The 23,242-nt window shown below is 43.0% G+C and overlaps 1 protein-coding gene across 2 annotated transcripts in view; it reads left to right on the forward strand.

Annotated features, from left to right (window-relative positions):
* Positions 1-23,242, forward strand: part of LOC118104401 (plexin-A1-like) — a 184,011-nt gene that overhangs the window by 50,212 nt on the left and 110,557 nt on the right. For both annotated transcript variants that reach the window (XM_047338779.1, XM_035151254.2), the window contains exon 3: positions 11-193. In XM_047338779.1, coding sequence (XP_047194735.1) covers positions 11-193 — 183 coding nt within the window. The remainder of the gene's footprint in view (positions 1-10; positions 194-23,242) is intronic.

Genomic DNA, 23,242 nt, shown 5'->3' on the forward strand with positions numbered 1-23,242 from the left:
CCTCTTCCAGCCTCTACAGATAGACGACAACTTCTGTGGCCAGGACTTCAACCAGCCTCTGGGAGGAACCAGCACCATCGAGGGCACCCCCCTCTTCATCGACAAGGACGATGGGATGACCTCGGTGGCGGCGTACGACTACCGTGGAAACACTGTGGCCTTTGTCGGCACACGCAATGGCAAACTGAAGAAGGTAGGAATTAATATTTTATGTGCATATGGGTTTTTTCCTTTCCCATGTAGAGTGATGCATTCATTTGGGTTGAGTTAAAGTGGCGATTTAGAGCAGGACAAACTCTGCTTGTTGTTGAGTAGACATGTAGGATAATGGATTTAACTCGTTTAGAGGTTATTTGTGTTTTGGAGATTGAGAGTTCTTCTCGCGAGAGAGTGACGTTCAAGTGCCTGTTTAAAACCTGCTCATTTAACAAGCAGTTTAGAGCAAGTCTGTGGCCGTTCCCCCATCGATCGTCATGTTAGTCACGTCGGACATAAAATGTTAACTGCGGCGTCCCAACGCCAAGTGCAGCCTCGCCTCTAATTTTAAGAGCTGGCCTTCAATCTATCAAACAGCTTTGACTGTTGAATAGCTTTTCTGTTCTGGTGAGTTGTGCAGAACTGACCAATTCAGGTGGAAAGACAGACAGGAGGACAGGGGATAGAAAAAGTGATGAGGACAATTAGAGATTGTTTTACTGTTAAATGTTGTTTTTACATCAGCGTATCTGTCTGTATGTCTATTGTTAACATCAAATACCCAGTTTGACCTGTCATGTAGTTGATGAAATCATGTTAATTGTACATTAATGGAACAGACCAACAGTCTGTGTTGTTGCTGCTGCTGATTCGTACATAAGACAAATTTTAGATGCATACTGTTAAAACGTGTCATAGTTATTATTCTATCTATGTAATATGCTTGTGTTCAGCCTGGGTATTTGTCGGTGTGTGTGTGTGTGTGTGTGTGTGTGTGTGTGTGTGTGTGTGTGTGTGTGTGTGTGTGTGTGTGTGTGTGTGTGTGTGTGTGTGTGTGTGTGTGTGTGTGTGTGTGTGTGTATCCAGTCTTTGGAGGACAGAGCTCTCGGGGTAAATGGTAGTTCATTAGAATTCTCCCTGTTTCCCTTCGCACTGCTCAAGACCTGTCATCCATTCAATATTATGAATGCATAATCAGCCTGTGTGTTTGTGTGTTTTTAATGTGTGTTTGCGTATGCAGGCCGTGTTTGTGTGTTTGTCACTCACAGTACGCATAATAATGTGTGCGTTTGTGATTTGTACGTGCCAGCGTGTGTGTTTATGAGCGAGCTAGAGACACCAAACAATACAGTGTTGACTAAGATTCAGCACTGTGCATTTGTCAAAGTGACACCCATTCACTTAGCTTGGCAACAGTCCCTTTATTTATTTAGCTATTCTCACACGTCTCCTGCGCTGCTTTGCACTCAGGTTAAGGTATATGTGTGTGTAGAACATCACCTGGGAAAGCTGTGCTACACTAGGTTGTGGAGGTATGTTCTTTTTATATGTGTGTGTGATCTGTGAATGTGCATGACAACAAAGCAAAAGAGCCCCAAACCCCAAAACAACAATGCATCCAGTCTTGGAATAGAAGGAACTTTATCAGATTTGGACAGGAAGGGAGAAACAGAAATGATAAGAGACAGATGAAGAACATATTGAAAAGAGCAGCTGAATTAGAAACGTGTGTTTGCAAATTCCTCCTGTACGATTCAGTGGTGACTTGTCCGCTTCTTCACTGCGCTTCAGTGGGTCACTGTCTTTACAAGTGATTTAATTTGTGTGGTTATTATCTTATCAGTAAAAAATAAGATGACTGAGTCTTCTTTACGAGTGTGTTTTTAGCTCTTGACAGCTCGGTGGGAGTGCCTGCAGACCATGATGTAATGACGTAGTGTGTTCCCTTCCTTACACATTCCTCTGGAGAGCACTAGTTCTGAATGGTGTTTATATAGCTGTGCCTGAGGGTGTGGGAGAGAGGGGTAGAAGCAAAGAGAGGTTTGGTAGGATGGCGGAATGTGCTGCAAGAGGGCAGTTTTCTTGTGTGTTTTTTAGCTCCACTTCAAGTGCACAGAGAAGGAAGGATGGAGGATTGATTGAGCAGATCTTTTAAAAGCCAAAAAAGGCAACTCAAAGTGTGATCATAGAGCGTATATGTCTGCCAAGGGTAACGCCCTATCTCGCTATGATCAAGAAAATTAAGAATCCCCCACAATCAGACCATTTATCTGGATTCACTTCAAAATGTTATGGGTTCTTCTTTGGGTCGTGCCCCACCCCTCAACAAAATCTAATGAAAATCAGCTGAGTAGTTCTTGAGTAATACAGACAGACAGACACACAGGCAGACAGCTATAAGAATACACAACCTCCTTTGGCTGAGTTAACATTTACTGCATAGAGTCCCATATGGATAGTTTTTTTCATTAATGTGTTTCCGCTTTAAATAACATTATTTTACCTGAAAAACCTCTTCAGTTATTATTTGGCAAGATATGATGTGCTTTGATATCTTGTGTTATTTCCACTCAGTCTATTTTTAACCAACTAAAATGCTCAAGGTTGTCTAGAGCAACAAGATGGTTGCATAAACAACGTGTTTTTAATGCACTAATGAAGTCTCTCTGTGCTCAGTTGGCCAGACACACACACACACGGGGGAATCTTTTACTAATGAGTGCTGGTTTGATGGGACGTAGATAGGGGAGATATACAGGGGAAGGAAGGAAGATAGATGGAAAGATGAAGCAGATAGAGAGAAAAGGAAGAGGAGGCAGAGGCGAGAAGGAAGTGATGAGGAGAGGTGACGTCCACTGGTGTGATTAACTAATTCCAGCGGTCATCTGGATACCGCTGCGGTCAAGGACACGGCCGCGGTGAGGCCATCCGCTGCACTTAATATTTGGGATTAAAAGCCTCCATTCCCTTTGACTGTTTCATTTTTTCTGGCTGCTTGGCTTGACTCGTCATCGGTCATCACACGTCTCTGTTCATCTGTCAGCGCGCCAGCTTTACACACTGCACCATATCACACACTGTCCATTTTATACCTTCCTATCTCAAGAAACCCCACCTCTCTGTGTAGTGGAGCAGGCAGCAGATGGACATTCAGGTGAAACTGTGGTGATTTGGGCAATTCTCCCGGCCACTTCTGCACTTTAAGGCACTGTTGAGCATTGACAATGAAAAAGCATTTACCATGACACACACACACACACACTTGTGCGCACATTGACTATCTCAACAGGTGGTCCGAAGACATCAGACAAAAGAGAGGATCCCAGTCGATAATTCAATACCTATTGTAAGTGCTTGTTTTTGACAGTGCACACACACACACACGCACACTAGTATTCCTCAGCTGCAGTCTTCATCGAGGGCCTATGTGGGCCATCTGCTGTGTGTATGTGGCCAGTATGCCAGGTGGTCGGAGCCCCAAGTGCCTGCTGTGTGCCCGTTGTGGCCGTGCCAGGCTCAGGTGTGTGCAGTGAGTGTGGAGTGAAGGTGCTGCCCAGTGCCCATTCATCTGATCAGGGCATCGATGAAGCAAACTCAAAGCTTCTGACAACACCAAGGACAAACATAGCATACTGGAAAAATGTGACACTCATATTTATATATAGCTGCAATGTCCTTCAAGAAGGCGTTTGTTATTTTGAGGATGACAGAGTGCATGATGGTTACTGCATCACTTTTGATGTGTCCTTGAGCAATAGCATGAACCACAACATGTTCCCTTATCATAATCCATAAGAGGATGACAGCATCAGTTAAGCAGCTAGAATCTATCGTGAGTTCTGACAAATTATTTTGACTTTCATAAAGGAAAATTCAGCCATGTTACTCTCTATATTGTGAGTTATGGGATATTTTTTATATTTAAGGTTGTTTTAGTATCTTGTCATAAATACTATATGAATATATTTTCTAATACTGAATATAATTTGCAATACCTATAGATATGTCATGATGAAAACTGTTGACGTCATCTTCTACATGGATTGTGTCTCAACAGAAACTGCACTGACAATATGACTTTCTCTGGACTAATGACATGTGACAGTTTGTCGTTTTGTATGTGTATATTGCCGTGTGAAGTCACTGATGTATTCCACGAGGACCACCAGTGTCACCACCACACGACAGTGTCATGGTCTAATTGACTAATGATTGTTATTCCACTGGTGCATAATGTTGCCCTGTCAAACTCCCCTGTGTATGTGTGTATGGTTTGCATTTGAATGTGTGTCCACAAAGGACCTTCACCCAACAAATGCACACTCTGAGGAAACATACCAGTAACATTTGAACACTGGTTGTAGTGGTTTAGGGATGATTATGGAGGAAAGGTGTGTGTTTAATCTCTTTCTCTCGTTCTCTGTATCGTATATGTACATATCGTATGTATGTATAGAATGCATCATTCCTGAGAAGGCGCAAATCCTAATCTGAAAATATGGCGTTGTGACTTTGTTCCTTTGGGTGTTTGTATGTGTGTGGTTTGTGTCATCATTTGGCCCAGCTAGCGGAGCCACGAGTTGTTTGGCCAGGGCAGCAGCACAGAGGCTGGCTTTGTGCAGGCGTTTGGTAGCCCTCGGTCAGTAGTTCACACAACTGAATACGGATACACACACTCTCAAACACACAACACACAGACAGCGGATGGGAAGGAGACAGGGAAACGGAGACGTCGAGAAAGATGAAAGGGATCAGACACGGTTGAGGGAAGAGAAGTTCAGACCGAGTGCTCAAGACAAAACAGATGATTTACACTCTGCATTTAACACTTTTCCACTTAATTTAGATCTTTCCCACAGCACCATCATTCATCACGTCTTATCATGATGTTCCCAAATTAACAGTAAATCATGTGATTTACTCTCATGAGAGCTCTGCTTTTTCTTTCCATGTATAGTTAGTCTATAATGTGAGTGTTACAGGCATATATACAGTTTAGGCCTAAATTGTTTGCACCGTAGCATACAACCTACACACTCAAAGGATCTATCTGGCCAGCTAGCATCCATAGCTATTCACACAGATGTTGTTGTATACTGTTATCCTACGCAGGGTGACTACAGGGCGCAGGGTTAGCACCACAGGGCTAAAAGTGGCTGAGAGTCAATGTGCGCATGTAAAACACTGAATATTTGTCAGGTTTTGACAATGAGAGTGTCTCCGTATGCTTGTGCATGCATCCTGCCCAAGCATGTGGATATCAATTATCTCTTGTCATTGCCAGCCCGAGTCTTTTCCCATCTGTTGGCATGTCCTCTTGTGCAGCTACACCTAACAAAGAACACAGCCTGTCCCTGTCGACCCGCACCCCCCCAGGCACTTCAGGCCTGGGGGGGTGACACCTAATTGATGTTTGAGAAACAGCTATAGACGTTCGAGAATATGATAATATGAGCTTAGATAATGTAATGGAAAATAATCATTTGCATCCAAAACTCACTAAAATAGCCCCTGTAAAACCACAACTATGAATTAATAAAAGGAGTCATCCACTGCTTATTCACATCTCCTCTCTGCTTCTGTTCTCACTCTCATTTTCTGTTTCATTTGCTGCTCACATATTCTCTTTCCGCTCTGTCTTTCTGCCTTCTTCTGTGATCAAAGATTCCTCTCCCTGTGTGTGTGTGTGTGTGTGTGTGTGTGTGTGTGTGTGTGTGTGTGTGTGTGTGTGTGTGTGTGTGTGTGTGTGTGTGTGTGTGTGTGTGTGTGTGTGTGTGTGTGTGATGCATTTTTCTCAAATCATATTCTCTCTTTAAAGAGAAGAACAGAGCAAGAGTACAAACACACGCACACGGTCAGTTCAGACATTGAAATATACACATGTAAAGCATGGGGATAACCTTGCATACACACACACACACACACATACTTTCACATCATAGAAAATGGAATGTAACACTTCGATTGAACGGGCCGACAGTAATGAGGGGTCTTTTAAAAAAGATTTAATGGTATCTTCTCCACACACATTCGTGTGAATCCACCCACACAGTCTCATTAAACCAGTATCTGTCTCTAACTCCACACCTTTATCCGACAGAGGCCTCATCTGCCATAATGATCCATATTTCCGTCCTTATTAACAAGCACTGTTGACATTAATGGACACAGTGAATAACGTCAACTTGATTGTCCACTTTGCAAAATCTTAACAAATAATAATGTCAGTAGTCAGTAATTTCACCAGTGTATCTCTAAATGTTCAAAGCACAACTGGGTTCATGCTCAGGATAAGTCACAATGGGCTCCCGTGTTCGCTAATGCCATTGAAAAGAACAGTTCAGACCTTGATAATCTCAGTGCTAATGCACTTCAGCCCACTCCAACAATGTGTGACTGCACTGCAAGACTCTCGCTCTCTACCTCTGCGTTCCCATCGTAATTCACTACTACCGGGGATTAATGAGGCAAAGTGGGGAGTAGATGAGAGAGGGAAAGAAAGCCGGGAGAAACGGAGACAGAAGGAAAAGAAAGAGCGAGGGAGATGAATAATAAATGTACCATGCTAGAATCCATTTTTTAAGGGAAGATTAGAGGAGTCTGGATGCAAGCTGGGATACTCACATGATCCAAGTGAGGTCTAGGACAGCCTGTTTCTAGGTCATCTCCATTAGACATCTTGGGAAAGAACATCAAAGAAGCCCTTTTCATAACATATACTCTGTGTGTAAAGTTCCATTCTTTAAACTTAATGTTTTTTTTTCTTTAAATCATATTTTAGTTAATGAAGGTCCATGCATATTTATTTCATCAGGCAATTATGATAATAGTTGTACCTTATCAGGTAGGGCTGTTTTATTCTGAAAAAATGAGAATCACAATTTTGTTGCAAAAAATTTAGATGATGCGTCTCTCAGATTATTGGAGGGTTTCTTCTGAATTCATTTAGGTTTGTCTTCTTTCTCTGTTGTTATTACAAACGTCGCTTTTTCTCACACACTCTTTCACTGCTGGCTTAATGTTACTCTGCATCACGTGGGCTGACACTGGATAAAATAACACTGCATTTCAGGGGTACTTGTAGTAGTACTTGTTTTGATGCAGTTGATGTCCCTAATTAGAATGCAGCAGAATTGTTGTCAATTCGAATTGAGATCACATATAGGCGTGAATCGAGATCACCATTTTGTTGCAGTCATTCGTGCAGCTTGACTATCAGGTTGTCAATACCGTAGAGTTATATTGGTCTCTAAATACATTATTTTGTGAATGTCCTTGGTGTTGACATGGTGCAATATTTATTCCTGAGGGAGAGATATGTTTCAGGTAGAAAAGGGGAATTTTGTGAACTGGCATAGCTCTATCCAAGCCAACTGATACAGCTGACGGAACACCAGGCTCAGTGCCAGGACTCCATGGGTGCTCTCACTTCTGGCAAGACACACAAACACACACGCAACACACCTTGACACCAGAAGGGATGTCATATCTCAAGCTAACAAGCCAAAATGAGCACATTCATGTAGGTATATACAAACTTGGAACACACACTAGGGCTCGTTGGACGGCGGCATAGTGTCCAGAGGGTTAGGCATGAGTGGCACAGCGGGCACAGATTACCTTTGGCCCAAAGTGCCTGTATCTCCCACACAGGCTCATGCATGATCACGCGACGCCTCGCACGCTCATTTTCTTGCAATTAAGCCCTGCAGCTCACAGTATAGGCCTTGGCATGTATGCACTTCATGCCACACATGGACGCTAGATAACATTTCAGGCAATAAGTGGCAGGAATGATCCGCTGGGGAATGAACTTGCACAGAAGTGGAACACATAGTGGAACAAGACACAGCACTTCAGTGATTCCCTTAAATCTCTGTAAATAACAGGATGCGAAGAGCTCCTTCATCTCCATTACGCCAAATGATGAGTGTAAATGAGTGTAAATATGTGAGTTACTATCAAATTAGCTAATCTGCTGTGAAGAATGCAGACTGCACCAGACACATGCACACACATACACACTCTCCCATGGGAAGCGACTGTTGCGGGCTTATCAGATTACCCATTGCCAAACTAATAGATTCTTAATAGATTGTTTTTGATTAGTTCCTCTGGTTTAGTGACGTTAAGATGATTAACGTTTGTGTGTTCAGAAACAAATACACATTTGTGTTCGCCCGCACCCACACGCTCTTTGCATACAGTGTTTTATTGATTAACAGAAAATGCTACTGCTGGAATAATTTTTGTGTGCTTTTGTTGCAAAAAAACACATCTGATTGTCATCATGTGGCTGTCATGTGCTGTGGGAGCAAGTCAGGGCCATGGTGTAGAGTCTGCGCACTCTTCTAATCTCTCTCTCTCTCTCTCTCTCTCTCTCTCTCTCTCTCTCTCTCTCTCAAACACACACACACAAGGTCTTGTAGACGCACACACACGAAAACAGCTCCAAATACAACAGCTCCCTGCGTTTATCCTTCTCCCATACCATGGTAGCTTCTCCCGCCGTCTAACTAATTACCCCCCACCCCGCCTGCGTCTCCCTGAGGGGATAGGTTTAGCCTAAAGCCTCGTCACAGTGTTGGCTGGCTTGGTAACTTGCCTCCGTACTCCCTGCTTTTAGCCGGCTCGCCTCCTGACCACTGCTAGCCACATTGCACTAACCCTGTGGCTAATCCCGTTAAGATAAGAGTTGGTGATAGCCAAGCGGAAAGCCAATCCCCCCATGCTGGTCTAATGTCCTCGAGCTAATCTTTAAGGGTGGCAGTTGGCTAAAGTGAACTTACTCGAGCTTCTTTGGCTCATTTGTTATTAGTTCTTGTTTGCAGGGCAGCAAGTCCATTCTAATTAGTGAGCCGAGATTTCATTTAGTGCTAATTAAGAGCAGTAACTGTTATTCCAGCAGTGGCTACAGCTCTTGTTTTTAGTGTAAGTGGAGCTAGCAAAGAAACAGCTAATGGCTCTATTATTGGTGCAGCTGACCTCGTGGCTTTACAATTTCCATCTGCTAAGCCCTTAAAAATGAAGAATTAGGCATTTAAGAGGAGGCTCATTGGGCACAGAGTGTTACTTCCGCTTCTTATTTCTTTTTCACCTCTTTCTCTCTTTTGTATTTTCCTGAATTCGACCTTCTCTCCCCATCCACAGTCTCTCAGAGAGACAGACGGAGAGCTCATTGTCTCCTCTTCATGGTAAAATATTTATCCATCCTTTCCTTTGGTTCAAATGTTTCAAACTGATGGTCTTTAATTAGTCATGTCTGCATCTATCTCTCTTCTCCCCATCTCTCATTCCCCATTCATTTCTGCTCCCTCTTACCCAGCCCCTCTGTTTTTCCTCTCTTTGATTCACTCACACTATTACTACTCTCTTTCTGCTCCTCTCTGTTCTCCATGGAATTAGTCATTAGCTGACTGACTGAGCTGATTGCATCTATTCCCAAGGCTAGCATTTGTTTGTGCATCTTCTTTCCTCCCATCCCTCCCCCAGTCCTCTCTCTCACTCACACTGTCGCTCCCCTCCCACTCGTTCCCAGTACAGTCTTTGTCGTTCTCCTCCCATCTTATTCTCACTCGACCCAACTTCTTTACAACCCTCCTTAACTTTTCCCAGATCCTAAAATGGTCTTGGCCACAAAGACAGGTTTTCATTGCTAAGTTAGCCTACCAAGGTACATAGGCACTCCCAACAATGTCCTCCATAGCCTCTCTATAATATTGAGTGCATCACACACACACACACACACACACACACACACACACACACACACACACACACACACACACACACACACACACACACACACACACACACACACACACACACACACACACACACACACACACACACACACACCATTTACTCCTTGATCTAATATTTAATTGGACATTTTGCTGGGCTGCTGCTTGAATGGGGCGTCTTTGTGGAAATGGTTGAGTTGGCCGTCAACAGCACATGTGGCCATTTTGGAGACAGTTTCCTCTTCCCCGTGGGTTTTTACAATGATCTGGCCAGCAACTAACACTGCCAAGAGCCAAGATGGAGGTGTGTGTGTGCGTGCGTGCGTGCGTTTTTTTGGAGGGCAAGTAACAAATGGCATGGGAAAGAGATATTCTCCTCTGTCTACCCTTCTCTCTCTGCCACCTCTCTCTCCAGCCACCCCTCTCCTTCTCTGTTCCTCTATTCATGTGTTGCTGGTGGATTAAGCTAATTAAAGCACTGCAAACAGGGTCCCCGGGGAGAGGCTGCATATACACACACACTCACATTATTACACACCTACTCATTAACGACAGCTACACACACAATAAGAAAAACAGGCAGGAAACATGATAATAAGTACAAATATATAGAAAGTCCATGAGCACAGCACACTATACCTTGCGTGAACTGCAGCACCAGATAATGTTTGCATGTGCACACCATACCGTACAGTGGTTTGCATTATATGGATTTGTTAACTCATCCTGTCGATACTTTATGGACCACTTTCCTGCACAGTAAACAATCTATAAGTCCTTTTCAGTGGATCTCAAATTTGAATTATTTGTCATTAGTGAAGAACTGAGGTTAAGTTTGTGTAACCTCAGCCAACATGCCTTGTACCCGTGTGCTTAAACCCAACAAGCTGCATCTTCAGTCAGAGTTTGCTCCAAGCTTCAGCCTAAGGACTCCCAGCTATGTGTTATCATCCATAAGAGCCTTGTGCTGTCTATTTATGGGTCACTCGCAGGGAACGAGTGGCCCAGAAATAATGCTAGATATTTTCAACCATGGCGTGTGTGTGCATTATCTTTGAAAACATGGTGGACAGTTTCTTTAATGTGGCAGTGAGGGTGTTTTAGAACATGATTGCATGTCAGTTTTGCAGCGTTATGCCTTTATCTGTATGGAAATAACATTTGAGTAAGCACGTCTGGACACGTAACTGTGTGTTACACAAATCAACTATTTACTCAAAAAAAGAAAAAAATATGATTGGAATAGAAAGATAGAAAAAAAGATCAGGTGCAGAAAGGAAGGAAACCCTTGATCCTGTAATAAAGAAAGACAGGAAGCAAGGGGACTCAGTGTCACTGCCCAGGAATTCTTTCCGGATGTTTCTACATTCAGAATATCGGCTGTGTTTCTGGGAAACTGCCTGCTTCCAGCGAACCTATTGGATTACTGATAACCTTGGAATGGGTAGGGCCAGCACTGAGGGTGTGTTCATTAGATCGAGGGGGAGAACGTGACAGGATGGGCTTCTTCACTCAGATTCCCTTTTATTGTATTCTTGTGTAGTTAAGTCAGTGACAGGTCTGATGGTTAACATGTGTATACGCCTGGCTTTCAGTGCTCCCTCTAAATTGTATTTGTCCTCCTGTGTCACCGTGAGGGTACGGCTTTTGACTGTACCGAAGCCCCTGCGAGGGATCTTCTTTTTTTATTGTGCAAGAGATATCACAGTGCTGTGAGCACACAGCAATAAACACAGTCATACCCTAGCACACACTAATACACACCCAATAATAAGGCTCCAATAACATAGGGGTCTGTGCTCCAAGTCGTCTCCAAATCCCCCGTGGTGGGCCTGCTCCTTGGTTACCATGGCAACAGTAGTCAGGGCAGCCACGGCTGGCGATAGTGAGGAAGAGGAAGAATGAGAGAGAGAGAGAGAGGGAGTGTGTCACAGGCACATTGATGTTTGTGGTGCAGGCAGGGGGATATGAACACAGTCACAACACTGAAAGTGGGTTGCTGCAACACTGCTGAGTGTTAGAGTTGCACAGTGCTGGGAATGCAGTTTCAACTGGGGTTCGAAATAAGTGGGCTTGTAGGTCATGTTTACCCCTGTGTGCATGTGTGTGTCTGTACGAGTGTGTGAGGAGAGAAATGTGAGAGAAAGAGATGAAAATGCAGAGACAGCAGCACACATGCTCATTAACTCCCTTGGCATGTGCATTCTGTTCATGTTTGTGCGCTTGAAGATGAGCTCTGTGTGTGAGGACGTGCTCATCCATGCACAACACACAGGATTCAGTCTACACTCTTTAGCTACTTTCAGACATGCACCGAACTCTGCAGTCATTTCTCAGGAGGAGGTGCAAGTGTGAACGCAAATGTCCGAGTGAGACGCTCAGAAGTTTCTGCTGACTTTCACTGCCTGGCCTCCTAGTATGAAGTCTGTAGAAATCCAGGAGAAGTCAATGTGTGACCACAGCAAGGGATCCCCCGCTGGAATCACCGCTAGTGAGTGTGTGGGGGGGGGGCTGATGAGGCTTCTAATGCGCGACAGACGCAAAAATGACGTTTCCTGTCTCTGCCTGCTGCACCCGGCTTAACCACCTCTCGCCTGAATAATGCAGAGGATTTGATGCTGTTGTGAACGCGTCTGTGCAGAGAACCTTCCGCTGTGTTGTGCATGTGTGAAAGGCAAACTCTGGGTAAACTCCGTAGCCAATTCTCCAATTTTACCCACAGGCCATGTCTGAAAACGGCTTTTGATGCTTTGATATCACATCTGCTTACAACTACACTATAGGATTTTTACTGCACAAAAAATTGCAATACATGATGTTAATATTCTGTTTTTTATAGATCAATAAAAGTGATTATGTAATACAGTATATTGGGACATACGAATTGTACAATCTGGCATAAACTGGGATTGATTTTTCTCTCTCCATATTTTCCCTTAATGTAAGTCAAAAGCTGCCTTCACCTAAATAATGCTTTACCATTGCCAAAAAGATGTGAACAAATTATACAGATGGTGCTGCAGTAGTTAAATCCTCTTACTTTTCCTGTCCACATGTACTGCACAGAATAGCACAGAATAGACTGGATGCCCAGCAAACAGGCAGTAAGTGTCAGGGCTCCGATGGAAAATCCATAGTTTCATTACAGGCCCAGTGGTGTGAATGTGGCCAGGAGGCGACCAGAGCTCTATCATGGGCCCTACGGGAGCCAAAATGGCTGCATTTAGTGATGCAGTAGAGTGAAAAGAAGGCAAGAGGGTCAAGGCTGCCGCTGGGAGTGAAGTATGTGTTAGACAGAGAGAAGCCGGATAAAGTTCATGCACTTTGACTGGCACGACAGCATTTGTGCTTGACTCACCTTCGGAGACTTCTGCCACACTGTATGTATGAACGTGTCAAGGACCTCACAATATGATTCAACATCAGCGCCGGGGGTCATGATATAATGCCATTTATGATACTTATTCTTTCTAGTTAGATTGTATGACATAGACAGAGATTTTTATTCCAGGTAGTAAAAATGGCAATAGTGCAGATTTATGTTGGTGCTTTACCTTGCAATCAAATTAACGTATTCACTGAACATGCACACATCTTTGAAAACTGCAACCAGTCACGCTAATAATTATTATTCATTTTACTTGCAATGATTCATCTTGAATATAATAAAACAGACTTTTATACTGTAGACGTCTTGCAGAAATAATCACAACAAAGGCCGGTACACTAAATTCAATTAGCTTGGTATGTCTGCTCTCGTGACACAACACTGTACTAGCATGCCATCGCTGACATCTCATCACACTGACATTCCTGTGTTTAACAGAAGTCACAAATGCTTTTTCCCCCAACATGCATGCTCCACTTTTCCATCATTGAAAATCAAGGGGCACATTAGAGGCACAAAGCCACTTAGAGTTATTGGAAAGGGCCTGAGGTGAGTTAATCTGGGAGAAGGTGCGACTCACGAGCTCCTGGCTATTGTTTGTCCCTCTAGGTGATTAGAGTTAAGAGGCATGCTTTAAGGGAAATTAGGTTTCGATTGGGCCCTCTGATGAAGAGGTAGGATTGTAATTGTTAGTGACCTCTAAGGCCAGAAAATAAAGATCCGCTGAGACGTATTGTTCATAGTAATGTGGCCTGATTTGAAAATGTTTTTTATTTGCTGAAAGTTTTCTGTCCACACAATGAAAACAGCAGATATATGCTGAAAGAGGTTTTTATATAGAAAGAAACACAACAGTATAATTCAACCATTATATAGTCACATCCTCTCATGTACATCAGTGGTGCATGTTATATTTATGTGCATTATGTCAGCCATGTTTTCGCAGAGTTAATCATGTGGTTCACTAACCACAAGGACACCCCCTCATCCATTCATGCATTCTCTATCCTTCTACCTTTCTACCTATCGTCCTCTCTGGGTCCCCTGAAGAATTAGCAGCTGTATTTTTGACACACGTGTACTAACCAGATGATATAATGTAAAACCTTGGAAAAACAACCCAATTCCTCTGAGGAAGGGGTGAGTGAGGGATTACAGGAGAACTGGAGCACAGGAGAAGAGACAACACACACACACACAGACACACACACACACACACACACACACACACACACACACACACACACACACACACACACACACACACTTAATCAGACTGATTGCTTGTGGCTCTGGCTCTTCTCATTGCATCATCTCTCTAATGCACTGCTCCTACATCACTGTATCCCATGTGCGTGCGTGCGTGTGCGTGTGTGTGTGTGGCCTTGTAAAAGCCACGAGAGGTACGTCCTGATGTTATGAAATCATTGATCTTCACAAAAATCAGTTTGTGAGCTTCTGATTCCAATCCAGTAAAGTCTGTTAAGTCCAGTAGTGTTGATGTGTGAATACCATTTATTAAGGAGAACATTTATACAACATTCAACATTTTCTTAGTATTGACTTAGCTGACATACATGTTTTGTCTCCTTAGTTATGACACCCCTCAGAGACATATGCAGTCAGTAGCTCACATACAGACGCGCACACACACACAGACACTCTGCGACTTGTTCTTCATTCTCCTCTCCTAAAAGAGAGCAATGGAGCCAGGAGCGATGCAAATTGGGTAAAATGTTCCGGAAAGTGGGTTTTCCCACTGGGACCTCTCAACTCCAGCTCTGAGTTAGCACACGCCCTGTGTGTGTGTGTGTGCATGTGCCACAGTTCTTGCTCTTGCATTTGTGGGTGAACGGAAATTGTTCCGCATGTACTTGTGAGCGCCTGGATGTATTGCTCCCTCTGTGTATGTGTGTTCATCCCTGTTTCACGCAGGCTGCCGTAGGCTACAGCCCATCCTCCATGTGATTTTTAAGGAGGATGGAGGGAAAGAAAGAACAAGGGCTTGTAAAGCAAGGCGATGGTGTAAATTGAGGACAGCGCTCTGTCAGACCTCAATAGTTGGCTGCTAGAAAGGCTTAGCTAGCTAGACGAAAAGAAAAAGACATGGAAGTAAAGGAAAGGAAGAGTTAGAGGGGAGAAGAGAAGGTAGACTTTGGGCTAAATTATTTCTGATATTTGTCAAAGATGAACCTGTGAATACCTGTGAACCATCAGCTGGAAAGTATTTGCTCTCATGTTCAGGAGTTGTTTGTCACAAGAAATAATACCGTCAGTCTTTCTCAGGTTCTGTCCAACATCAGTTCACAAAGTGATGTATATAATAACAGGAAAAAGTCTCATATTACATTTTACATATTTGTTGTTATCCACATAACCACATTTCCCATTTTATTGTTAGATTTTTATAAGTGTATGAAGGCCAATTTAACTTTATTTGTGTAGTGACCAAATCATTACATACATCATCTCAAGGCACTTTAGTTCTAGATCTTAAAATATTATAGGGAAACACAACAGTTCTACAACGAACAAGCAGTTGGACAGAAAGCAGGAATAATTCTCCAGCAGAATGAGACCGAGCCAACCACCAATCTCCTCCATTTCCTGCTAAACTTGAATGACTCTGACAATAAATCACAGCATTGACAACACATTTAAACCTCAAAAATTGTATTAATAAAAATAAATCCTTCCAAATAATCCAGCTGCTTTAGAAATATGTGTATTGCTGTCACAGTAGAAGAGAAGCTGACACTTTGAATGACAACAAAAGCCGTTCAACTGCTGCCAAGTTCCTCAATCGCTGAGGAACGGCCTCACTGGCCCTCCTGCACCGTGAATCAGGTTTACCTCCAGATGAACTCTGGGACTTGGTGTGTTATCTGGCATTAGCCGTCCCTCCCAAAATGTCCGCTGCAGGGATTGTTTTGTGCTTGTTTTGTGCTTGTTTTGTGCTTGTTTGAATTTATTGGCCTCTCTGCATGTGTGAGAGAGAGAGAGTGTGTGTTTCTATGTGTGTGCACTCAGTTAGGGCGGACAGTGAAGCATCGCTCTTCCTCAGATCTGCTGTGGAAAAGCTACAGGTTGGAACATCTGCCTCTTGCATATCTCTCTCTCTCTCTCTCTCTCTCTCTCTCTCTCTCTCTCTCTCTCTCTCTCTCTCTCTCTCTCTGTGCCTTGTGTGTTTTATTGAATAGAAAGGTATTGTCCATTCAAAGTTTGTGACCTGGCCTACAGCTATTAATCCAATTACACACAAATAGTAAAAGTATGCAGCGGCTGACTCAACAGACTTGGCACTGGAAGATTTGGAGGATGCAGGCGACGAAGACAATGGGACTGTTCCACTTGGTTTTTACTGGAAATGATGTAAACAAACAGGGAGAGAAAGAAAAGAAGGAAAGGGGTGAAATCTGGAATGAAAGGCTAGAGCATAGGCGGCGCTTGGGAAAGCAGGATTGTAAATAGTTTAAGGACAGGGGGAGGAAATGACGGAGAACGAGAACAAAACAAAACAAGGCTGTAAATGTATTTGTGTAAAGACACAGACACTGTATCTGCAGAATCACTGAGTGAGCAAACATTACCAAAGGGATTTCAAGCCATAGATGTGAATTGCCTTTTGAAAAGCTGCGATATCATATTAGCATCAGCAATATTGCATTTTAAGGATTTGTGATACGTTTTCATTGGGCACTTATCTCAACAGCCTGGCAAACGCACCACCATTAGACATATTTACATCAAATCCCTCAGTCTTCTCTCTGCACCTCCCCTGTGTTGTTTCCCAGGAGAAAACCAGCAAAGTGTGTTGTTAGACGCAGAGAGCGAGCCACGCCATCTGCAACACGCTCATCTCTGGAAATAAGAATATAAGACTAATTGAGCTTTTTAATTGTCCTCTAAATCCCGCTGAGCGCTCATGCTGCTGCCTAATGGTGTGTGTTTGTGTGTGTGTGTGTCCGATCTGCTGGGACGCGAATGGTTCTTCCTGTGAGTGGAAGGGGATGAGTGAGCAAGCACTCAGGCTCCTTCTGTGTATAATGACCTAATAGCAACGTGTGGTTACCCTTTAAGGAATCTATTAGTGTGCATTTTCTCTTTGTAGTTTCATAAAATGTGTATTTGTGTGTGAGTCGGGAGAAAGGGACACTGAGAGACATACATGCTGGTCCTGGTGTGTCATTATGTGTTTTCTTTCCTCTGTACCTAGTGTGTGTGTCAGTTCAATACCAGTGTAATGCTCTTTGATTTTTACTTAATCTACCCACATAAATTACACATTGTATGGTATCAACACAGACTGTGTGCAAGAGCGAATATTTAATTTCTCCGTGGCTTCAAGTCAAGTAAGCACAGCTGGAAAAGAGTCATTAGAGTGTGTGTGTGTGTGTGTGAATGTGTGCGTGCCTGTGTGTCACTGTATAATTAACTCCACCTCCAATCATGCCGCATCTCTTCGATTGCATGTTAGTGTAATTGTCTTTGTGTGTGTGTGAGTGTTTGTGTGTGAGAAAGTAATCCAGGACGAAGGATTTCCTCCATTTTCTGTATGGACAACTTCCTCTGCTCATACACACTTCCTGTCTTTTTGTGTTGGGCAGTGGGAGAGTCAGGGGGGAGTGAAAGGGCAAGATAAGCTGGCACGTGTGTGTGTGTGTGTGTGTGTGTGTGTGTGTGTGTGTGTGTGTGTGTGTGTGTGTGTGTGTGTGTGTGTGTGAGCCAGACCGATATGGATTTTCAGCAGCTGATACCCATAGAGTAAATTGATACATATACGAAACTACAAACATATTGCTAAAGAAATGTTATTGAGGCTTTATAATTTACAGTTTAACCATAAACTTTATTATAAATAAAACCAAAACCATAATTTCAACCAAATATATAGATGTTAAATAAAATTAAAAAAACATAGATTCTGGCCGATATTATCAGCCAACTGAAAAATTGGTTGTGTGTGTGTTAGAGTGGGAGAGTCAGAAAGAAGGAGGCACAACAAAGAGCACTTCTATAAAAAGCAATCTTGTGACAGTCCAGTGCTCTCAGCTGACCGTCTGGAAACTTTGCCGTGCTTTCTTCTCCACTCTCGACCATTTTGGTCCGAGGAAAGTCTTCTCACCAGTTGAAGGATGTTCCCTGTGTATGTTAAGGAGGAAGGAGAACGAGAGAGCTGGTTAGAAAGCGGCCTGAAAAGAAAGAGGATGGGGAGATTTAATGCTCAGTGGCATGTGTCACAGGCTGCTTTGTCAGGGACACACACATAAACACTGGAGGCGTTTCCTCAGATGCTGATGGTGGCGCACAGTATCCTGATGCCTTTGCCATTTCTTATCAAGCGATGCTGTTCACACTGCCACCAAGTATGTATGAGTCAGAATATGTTATATTTGATTTGCTGATATATGTTCTTATATCTATTAGCCAAGTGGTGTTTTCATATTCATTTTATGTGAACAAGCAGATCATATAACTCAACTATGATATATTTGGACAACCTGCATAAAAAAAACTTCTCTGCCACAAGTTTATGTTCTTATGAAATGATCTTTTAACTTCCTGTACCTAATATCATACAGGACACCATTTTAGTAGTAACCTATTCACAATTGTAAGATCGGTGAGTGCACATCAAAATCTATGAGATGGTCATGGCTGTGTCCTCAGGGGAAGAGAGGATGATGTTGCTCTGTGGAATTTTTTCATTAAACTACCAAACTTTCAAAACAAGGCAACAAAACATTAGAACACGATAACAGAAAAACCTCCTCTCTCTGGTCAGTGATGTACAGTATGTGGGTGAAACTCAAAATTATACTCTCTGCATCTACAGAGTTGTGAAGGTCTGTTTGACACATTTATTCAACCATGCATGTCCAACATGTGCAGCCCAAACGTTTTGACTGACCTGTTTGATCATGTTGGCTCAAATGCCAAATGTCTCACATAAACTCAACTGTCCATGAGTCCAAATCTGGGTCAGTTTTAGTGAGTGTCAGAAACTCGAATGATCACAAACTGTCTCAGGACAAAGTTCTAAGGAGTGTATTTGAGAACCAGTATTTCCCAAGTCACTTTATGGTTTTTGGTTAGATTTTTCTCATTTCAAGTTGACCATCACTCATCACGACACTGATGAGACTGGCAGACTCACCAGTTGGAGGTAAAGAGAAAAACAGAGCAGATTACAAATTTGTCTGTATGTCACTTCTTCCTTCCTGTTCCTGTTCCTGACTCAGCTCAGATGCATCCCGACTCTGTTCCCTGTTAAAACTGTTAAAACTGTTAAAACTGACTCATTTCCGACATCCCCATGTCCCATATTCATCATCTGCTGTGGTTGTATTTCCATAACCAGCCGCCCACTCCCCCTTGCTGACATAGAGGAATGAGAGTTGACCCGGCTGGCCACCACTTCAGACAAACTCTCCCTGTGTTTACATTCATCTCTGTCCCTCACTCAAACAGCTAAACCACACACACACACACACATTATCTGTTAGTAATTGGCAGCAAGCAACCTCTGATTTCAAAGGTTTCAAACTCATTACCTAGCCTCTTATTTTCTTCATCTTCTTTCCTTTCTGGGTCTTTGTGTTTCTCTCTGTACCTCTTTTTGTCCACAACTTTGCCCTTCTCTGTGTTTGTACTTGGAGCCTGTGGGACTGCTCTCAAGTTCAGCCCTTTCAACACATTACAACATAATATTGTAGTTACAGTTTCATGTAATGCAAATCATGTAAACACAGATTCTCCATTTGGGAAACAAACTGTTGAAAACAAAAGACTCACACAAACTTACAAAGTTAGCAAAAACAAACATTGTTTTCTTTCTATTGTCCTTTTTGATTTGAATGTTCTCAAACTTGCTTGTGCTAATTGTGCGACTGCCACACAGCCCAGGAAGAAATCAGGCACACACAGAGACATGCAGCAAGTCCTTTACAGCGTCTAATTGTCAGTATTGACAGGAATGTGGGTGAACGTGGGTGGGCCATATCATCTGGATGGCTTTGGGTGTCAACCAGAGCCATCCCTACCTCCTCCCCAGAGAACAGCCATTGGTCGGGTCCCATGTTACCATGGCTACAGGCCAAACCAGAAGCAGAGCATCTGTCCTCCACCTGGTTTTACCAGCTGCTCAGACACTGCTGCTATGGTGTGTGTGTGTGTGTGTGTGTGTGTGTGTGTGTGTGTGTGTGTGTGTGTGTGTGTGTGTGTGTGTGTGTGTGTGTGTGTGTGTGTGTGTGTGTGTGTGTGTGTGTGTGTGTGTGTGTGTGTGTGTGTGTGTGTGTGTGTGTGTGCTCTAGCTGAGGCACTTTGTGGTTTGTATTGCTGTAAGTTTAAACATACACTACACCTCCTCAGCCATAGTGTCTCTCTGCTTGTGCTGTCTGTGACCCCCTGCAGTCACATAAGAAAGTGTAAAGTGGCTCTAGTGGAGCAGCAGAGATATTATTAAACATCATGTGAGAGCAGCACAGGCTCGCAGCCCACATATAGATGCTCAGCTGGGCCCAGCGGCTAGAAAGCTGTAGCCACTTCCTGGTTCATTGTATCCGCCATCGCTTTTCATCGACTGTAATGTGGTGGATGAATGATTTATTAGCCCTGAGCTCCTTAAATCACTTTCTGGTTCTGTGTATTAACCTCGGAAGGGAGACGAGACATAAATTTGTACTTATTAAAACCCCTAATGATAATCTCTCCTGCAAACAGGTACTGTAGATTCATCTGTCTATGGTTTGGGCCGAACTTTCTGAGAGGGACAAAGTTGTGTCAAAAACTACTTTCTGTAGCAATTGGTGGACAGGAGAGTAAAGACTCTTCTACATCTTACTTTTAAAACGCATCATAGTTGCTACGTTTACGCCTGCTGCCCACAGTGCTACCATTTTAGTTTGAAAACGTCAGGGTTGCATTGTTGTATGGACGGGCAATACCTGTTTGTTTGGAAACAATACCACAGTCACATATTTTCGCTTAAGGTTAGGGTTAAAACACCCTTTTTTAAACTAAAACGTAGTTGTGTGTATGTAGCCTAAATTAAGTTAAAATAACAGCCATATCCTTGTTTTAAATGTCACAGCTGCTAATCAACACACACCAGTACATGGCTGTCTTTTTTATTTAAAAAAAAAAAAATTCTTAAATGAATGTCTTATATTAAAAACTACTTTGACTTTGTTACTTTACAGCTTTTTATACTTTACTTCCCTCTTTGGTCTTATGACTACTCTGTTGCTGTCAGTTTTACCTTTTGCCCCAAAAATGACCTATTAGCCACAAGAGATGCTGAATTAGCTCATTCAAATTCATAATAACCCATAAAAGGGAAGGTCAAATATTGAGAAATCACAATATTTTGAAGATTTGCGTGCACATCTGCTAAATGTCACCATGTATTCTCCATAGCTGTCCTTTTCTTTCCACACACACACACACACACACACACACACACACACACACACACACACACACACACACACACACACACACACACACACACACACACACACACCAGAGTGTATTTCAACAGGGTCCAGTTAGAACTGTGTGGTCTCTTATTCCCTCTCCTCCCAGTGGAGGACTTAAGCAGCTCGATGTCTCTTTCTCATCCTTCAGTTGTTTAATTGTTTCGTTTCAGCTTGTACTGGACCTCACTCATTTCCACTTTGCCTCTCTCTCTCTCTCTCTCTCTCTCTCTCTCTCTCTCTCTCTCACACACACACATTTTCCGCCCTCTCTGTCCAGTCCAGTCTTTTGGCTCGCGAATCAGTCATCCTCGTTTTGTATTTGGTGGGCAGCAGCCAAGACCGCCCCTGTGGACCATTACAGCACACTAGGAGAGCGGATTGAGCCGGCAGAGAAGATGGCTGAGAGATGGAATGAGATATAAAAAATGTAAAGTGGGGACAAATACTGAATGAACAGAGCTGAAGCGATGGAGGAAAAAGTGTTGAAATAGTGAAGGGGAGGTGTGATCGCCTCATTGATCTGACTCTCACTTGTGTTCCTGTCAGTGGCAATCGTCCCACTTCTCTCCTTCTCCTCTACTCCTCTGGTTTCAGAGGTGGCACCAGGCCCGAACACAAGCCAGGGACTTTCCTCTGGCTTCTCACCAAAGAAAAGTTAGCTATCTAAGGGGAAAAAGCGGGTGGCTTCACCTGGGGAGGGAGAGAAAGCTGGGTGTGGAGAAGAAAACGGCTATATTTTCTCATGCCATAATGCCTACTCAGGGTTTTGGTTTCAGGCAGGAACTGATGTTGTATTTGCTTGGGTGGAGATAGAGAATGGGTGCCTTTCACTGAAGGAAGAGAGACATTCCACAGCTATGTCATATATTGGGTGTATACAAAATATTAAATTCTGCCATAAAATACTAAAAACTTTACCTCACCACTCCTGGTGGATGTATTGGCCCAAATATGCACTTGCTCAAGTTACCTCATTTACAGTAGATAGTTTTAGTTTTGAAACATTTACGCACCCTCTGTGACCATCAGCCAGATTCAAACAGCTCTATAACCTCAACCATTACGGCATCTCTCTTCCAGTCTAAGTTATATTTAGCCCCATGCCAAGAAAAACAAGAGTTCAGCCTCATGGACAAACACAAATAGAGTCCAGCTGTGTCAAGCTATAGTTGCAGAAACCCCACCAGACCCACAGATCACACACCACATTATCATGAAAATGCAAAAGCAACACACACTTAGCTGTTTTTGACTCAAACCCAAAGTTCATTTTTTCCAGTGTGTTTTTTCTGCCCCACTGACACTGTCCTGTGTCTTTTTTGCATGTGGTGGAACTAAACCTACACATGCACGTTTTGCCACAGAGACTTGTATTCATTACTTGAGAGTTAACCTAACACTAACTTTCACTCAACCAAAAATATGCTTTTACCTAATTGGGGACATAGGTTTTGTCCCAATCATCTCTTCTCCGCTCCAATGTCTTTCTTGTTCCCATTTATACATATGAGTGTGTTGGCGGACAAATTTAGACTGATGTACATGTCCACATAGGTTACATGTTTTCAATCACACAGAGGCATCCAAATAGTCACAGACACACAAAGCAGTTGATAAGGCTATATAAGATTGTGTTAAGGAGCAGGATCAGGGCA

This window comes from Hippoglossus stenolepis, chromosome 3, assembly GCF_022539355.2.
Source record: "Hippoglossus stenolepis isolate QCI-W04-F060 chromosome 3, HSTE1.2, whole genome shotgun sequence".
Lineage (NCBI taxonomy): Eukaryota > Metazoa > Chordata > Actinopteri > Pleuronectiformes > Pleuronectidae > Hippoglossus > Hippoglossus stenolepis.